General features: G+C 35.3%; 1 protein-coding gene across 1 annotated transcript; it reads right to left on the reverse strand.

The window, feature by feature from the left end:
• On the reverse strand, positions 1-5,110 carry LOC137747494 (putative protein S-acyltransferase 14). Its single transcript, XM_068487617.2, has 7 exons — positions 4,535-5,110; positions 3,979-4,198; positions 3,757-3,848; positions 1,905-2,028; positions 1,727-1,812; positions 1,265-1,330; positions 1-601 (listed from the first exon to the last, which is right to left on the reverse strand). Exons 1-7 carry the CDS (start codon positions 4,742-4,744, stop codon positions 476-478), a joined length of 924 nt encoding a protein of 307 aa, XP_068343718.2. The 5' UTR covers positions 4,745-5,110; the 3' UTR covers positions 1-475.
• Positions 5,111-6,020: the final 910 nt, after the last annotated feature.

A 6,020-nucleotide genomic window follows, 5' to 3' on the forward strand; every position in this document is an offset into this window, starting at 1 on the left:
TACAAGAGAAGAAAAAATTCAGCATGAAATTACATTATTCCTTGCAAGCATATTACATTTGATTGGCTTCTGTATTTTCAATGGATGGTACAACAAACCCAAGGAGGAACATAATCAAATTACCACATCAAAGTTCCATTTCCCTTATGTTACAGTTCCCGAATTCCCAAATTACCACATATTTAACACACACAATAAACATCAGCCAGCCATATGCCATTCCCACTACACCGCAACACTGCAACCCATAAACCGCTCTCAACGGCCACCCGCCCCTTGATAACGGTCCTCTTTCTCTTTCTCTCACTGTTATGCTTACAAGAAGATGCCCGTGGGAACGAAAGTTGCGCCCATGTAAGCCGCCAGCCATTTGATTGAGTTATGGCTGCAAGGAAACTTCTTGTGGATGTTGCTCCTTAACTCTTATCTTTGTACAAGGAAATTTCTGTATTGCTGACATGTCTTACATACGGTATTAGAACTCTTGGGAGTCAAACTCAGGATTAGACGGATACTCGAGACCCTGAAGCGCTGGTATCCGTCGTAAATCTTCATCTGAGTAAGCAGGCATGAACCAGTATCGTTTGTCTGTCCCAAACACCTGGTATGGAAATAGCAGAATTCCAGTCGTATGAGCACACACTGACAATTACTACGACTATTACAACCAGGTACCAGATTAAAGACGATTTTAGGTTAAACAGTATTGTTCACGAAAAAATATCCTGTCAGACGTTCAAATCCAGGCAAGATAGAACAGAAATCAGTTTAACCTGCCCATTGCTGGACTTCAACCTGCCCCATGTACTAACATAACAACAGTTTTGAAAAAGACCTTGATGACCCTTTGTTTAATCAGAAAGTAAAATAGTTAAATAAAATGTAAGATTGTAGTGCATATGCCATGACTCAGTGCTACACCTCATTATTCATGATATAATCAAGGAAACTAGCATTATAATGTTCTTCTAAGAGTATAAATAATCTGCAAACTAAGGGAAAACTAATGAATTTACGCGTTTAGCAGTCAGTTGCAGAGAATTGTGTTCTGAGGCTTCCATAAAATGCCAAATCATTCCGGGCTCAGTGATTATTCTATATTATATATTATAGAACATAAACTTTCATTCCTCAGCAAATGCTAACTTCGGAATTTTAAGTTGTGAGTTCAAAACAAACTAAAAACGCAGCATGTTGTTTAAATTTAAAAGATGCACTTAAGAAAACAAAGGAAGGACATTTATGTATCGCAAATTGTACCAACCTGTTCAAAATTCTTTTTTCGACCAAGGTCATAGCGCCATTTAAAGGAGGTTTTCTTTTCATATGCCTGATCACAGAGAATAATTTCATCAGCATGCAATTCCATACCACAAGACCAATGAAGTTACTTATATGTTTGTATGAAAAAGCCTAACCATGAGTTACTAATACAGTGTAACTAGATTTTCCACATTGCTGGTGGCCCAAACATTAAACCAAGGCGATGCAATTTAAAGTTGACAGACGTCGATCTAGGGACCTCTGGTAAAATTTGACATTGAAATCAAGGAAAGCAGCATTCTCCTTAATACATGGAGCCTGAACTACATATCAAACGTCTAATCTTTCTATAAGAGCCTACCTCTTTGACATCATTAAGATATAAGCACAAGGGAATCCCCAGTTAAAAGGCAGAATGCAAAAACCAGACATAGTGTTAGTGAACTGAAGCAAAATACATTACCTCAATGGTTGTGGTATTTGCAGCCACCAATGATATATGCATTATCAGAAAACCCAAAACACTTAATGCAAATGAAAGATTCAGGACTGCAAACAGAGCAGAAATGTTCATTAGTTAAGCAGATACCAACAGCCTTGTAGGTGAGAATACTAAGAAAATAGGTAAATTTAGATAATACCAAAAGCAAGAAAGGTAGTTGCAAGGGTGCTAGGTGTTCCAGGTACTTCTCCCTCGCTAAAGAATGATATCAAATATGGCAGCAAGGATAATGTTACAACACTTGTCTCGAGAAATGTGTAAAACTGCATTCAAATTAACAAAAGCATGAAGTTAGTCTACAGGTAAAGTTTATTCAATGCGAAATCTTACTTAAAAAATTCAGAAATCCCATGAATAGATAGCTTTGCAAGATAAGGAAAATCACATAACATGCACAAGAACTAGTTTCTGACACAACAATCCATACAAATTACCATCTAGTTGATTAAATATTGACCCACAAACATGATTAAAACATACTTCCAAGTTACCCAGGGAATTTCCTATTGTATAGCATATAATATGCAACTATTACCCATACCAACCAGACTGAAACAAAGAACTTACCATCAAAACAAAGAGTGACTGCATTCTTTAAGAAGACGGTAAAAGTCTCTAGAATTCTTAAAACTCTTGCATAAATTACAAACTTTTATTATCGAAACAAAGAGTGACTGCATTCTCAAAAAACAAAGAGTGACTGCTTTCAGATTTTCTACCAATCTAAAGCTTTTCATTTAAAGTCACTGGCCCTACGCTACAGATTTTTAAAAGCAATCAACTCGCATCAAATCAATGGGTCTTGATTAGAAATTTTAAATGATATAATTTCCATATTGATATAATATAAGTTAGTAAATTAGGATAATCATAATATTTTTCTGTGTGTATTTACCCAAAATCATAAAGAAATTTGGATTTAGTTGCAAGTCCCTGCCCATAGTAACAAAAATTAGTTCATCTGTTCAGATTTTCTTCTTTTATCAAATTTTGTAACCATCAACTTAGCCTGCAGTCCAAGACCATTTCATTAACGCTAGGAAAAACTCACTACAGAAGCTCATATCTGATTTATATATATAACCCATTTACAAAATTATATACATCCCAAAAGGACCATGTTCCTAATTTATGAAATAATATCCACAAGGTTATACTTCTTATAAGCCAACAATCATTCCAAAAGTTAAATTATGGAGTTCCTTTTTAAGATTTGCTCTTCAAGGTGTGATGTGTGTGCTATGAGTTATCTACAGGAAGGAAAACACAGTTTACCCCTATGGTGGATTCAGAAAACCATAAGTCATGTTAACGTTCCATGAAATGCTGCACATCAGAGTGGTCACCCAGCTCTTCCTTTGGGAACAATGGAAACTAGCCCCAACACCTTTAACATCTAATCAAAGTACCTTTATTGGAAATGCTCCCAACTAGGGCGAACGACTTAAATGCAAGTACCTTTGTACTACCAGCTTGGCTATCATAGATTCATAATCACTACTCACAATCATGTGTAAGCCTCATACCTCAGAGAATAAAGATAAAATGCAATTAGAATAGTTCTTGGCAACAAGATCATCAAATAAACATTTGCAGGTTAGGGTGCAGAGAAAACATTAGGGGCCGTTTGATAACCATTTCGTTTTCAATTTTCGCTTTTTTGAAAACTGAATTGTTGTTTGGTAACTACTTTCAGTTTCAAGAAAATAAATATTGAAAACTACTTCCTTGAGTGTTCAAAATTTGGCCTTGAGCTTTCACTTTTTGGTTTTCAGCATTCATTTTTTTGAAAACTGAAAGTAGTTGCCAAAAAAGTGAAAACTAAAAACTGAAATCTGAAAACTGAAAACGAAATGGTTATCAAACGGGCCCTTAGGGCATATTATAAGATAATGAAAACGGAATCCTTTCATAGTTGGAATAAAGTCTAACCCATTCCAATATAATCTCCTCTTGAAAAGTCTTTCCGCTTACGCAGAAAGCAAACTTACCAAGAAAAGAAGAAAATACTTGTAATTTAAGGCCCCAACACAATGAACAACCCATACACAATGGTGATCCATTTTCAGTACACACCGCCCACCTGAAAGTTGAAATAATTTCATGCTCTGATATAAAGACAAAAGAATATAACAAAGCAAAACAAAATATCGCTAACTGATATTACGGAAAAAAAAAAAAAAAAAAAAAAAAACACAGATATGGTGACTCACAAACTGAGCAATGATGGCAACGAGGTGGTTTCAGATGGTTGCACTTCCGGCAATACCGGATCCTCTGATTAGAGGGGTCAGGCTGCAAACCATTAAAATCCAACCAAGTCAATGGGTCAGCCTCCCCTCTCTCTTCATCAACAGCAGGCCTCCAATTAGGTGGCACACCACCCGGATCCGTCAAAACAACAGAAAAATAACTCCATAACAGCATCACCAACTGCAACATTATAACAAGCTTTCCACTCTTAGCCTAATTTTCTCTAATACACTTAATCAGACACCATATCTTGACTGCTTTGAGCTAAACACAAATTAATATACACTCCAATTTAACCAGAAAGCTAAAAGAATTCTAGAAATTACTGCCAAAAGAAGCTCCAAGTAATTTCGAAGTTCTTGGAACATTTGAAAGAAAAAAATGGCAGATTTTGTAATTACAAAACCAAAAGCCACAGATTCTAAAACCCAGAACCTCTAACAGAAAACCCATCAACCCCACAATAAAAAAAGTTTAAAAAAACCCAAAATTTAATAGTTTTGGAAGAACCCTTACCAAGCAATGAAATATGATCAATACGCCAACGGCAATGAGAGAGTCAAGACCGCCATCGTACAAAGCCGGGCCGTAATTGGTGAAAACGACAGTGTAATAGGTGACACCGACGACCCCAAGAACCAGGAGGATCATGAACGACCCCAGACCTCGCAAAACTATGCAGAACTTGAACACGTTCCAAGCCATAGCGACTCCCGATCTATGCATAATATTACTCAAAAATACCGAAAATTCATAAAGAAGGATTCTTTTTTCCCAGTTCGATCTCTCAGGGAGGTGGGTGTGAACTAGGGTTTATGATTCAGCTGATGGTTTGGAGGTACAATCTCACAGAAATGCAAAACAGAGTGGGAAACAGTAATTTGAAAAACAGAGAAATATTTTCTCTACTTTTGTTTGCTATTTTTTTTGGATGTCTTATAAGTTCTGGAAACGAAATTTTTGGAAGGAAAGGGTTCAAGGGTGAGATTCCAGGTGGGGTGTGAAATTCGAATCCATGTTTTGGGGACGAGGTTTTTTCTTTATACAGCCATTTGTCTAATGGGATCTGCCTCTTTGAATAAAAATGGGGATAATGTGAGCTCATTTTCCGTCGAATTTTAATGATCTGAATTATTTGTTTTGTAAGTTTTAATTTATAAATTTATTATTGTAAAATTTAATTTAATTCAAAATTATTTACCTATTTGATTATCAAGATGAAATTTCATTGTTTCTTATAGAATAAAGTGTTCGCCAATTTCTTTTAACTCAATTAGGTGTCTCACATATTTCCGATTTGGCTAATATTTTGTAAGGAAGATCCATGAGGTCCAACTTAAAAAATAGACGGTTTAGATCGTTGAAATTCAATGTAATGTGGGTTCCATAACTAATCTTTATTTAAAAATAAAATAAAATAAAATAGGGATCCATTTCCTTAATAGCAGCTTTACTGTTGCTTATTGCATTGGGGATAGGCAACTCAATCCACTCCCCACCACAAAACCCCAAAAACACCACAGCCCACTCGGGCAATTGGGTTCAAGACAAGCTCGATGGAGAAGTCAGGCAATAATCACCTGGCCAACGCCGTGCTTATATGACTCAAGCCCGACCACAATTTAAATTATTAAAATATTAGAAAAATTATTTAAAAATTATAAAAACTAATTAAAAATAAAAAAAAACAATTATAATTTTTTTCTATAAATACCTAATCATGTTCTTCCATTTTACACTACGTTTAAATATTTTTAACTAATCCTTTATTATTATCTGAAATTAAAACTAAAGTTATTTGTTATTATTTTATAAAATAAAAAATACTAATATTTTAATACGAATTGCTTGGGCTATTTAGTTTTGGAGTGGAGATGCACTTAGGCAGTTACTGTTCACTGCAAGCAGTTACTGCTTATTTAAGGGGATTGAGTTGCCTATTACCTAGGAGGCCTTACTACACTGAAAGAGCTCTAAATGCCTCCTTTCTTTATATATAGTT

This window comes from Pyrus communis, chromosome 2, assembly GCF_041283825.1.
Source record: "Pyrus communis isolate YQ-2024b chromosome 2, ASM4128382v1, whole genome shotgun sequence".
NCBI classification, from domain to species: Eukaryota; Viridiplantae; Streptophyta; class Magnoliopsida; order Rosales; family Rosaceae; genus Pyrus; species Pyrus communis.

Excerpts from the sequence above, each read along its gene's own strand:
- LOC137747494 (XM_068487617.2), bottom strand. The coding sequence starts at position 4,744 with ATGCATAGATCGGGAGTCGCTATGGCTTGGAACGTGTTCAAGTTCTGC. Across the intron at positions 4,199-4,534 it reads TGATCATATTTCATTGCTTG|TTGGTGATGCTGTTATGGAG; the intron begins GTAAGGGTTCTT and ends ATAATGTTGCAG. Across the intron at positions 2,029-3,756 it reads AGTATTTTCTTCTTTTCTTG|TTTTACACATTTCTCGAGAC; the intron begins GTAAGTTTGCTT and ends ATTTGAATGCAG.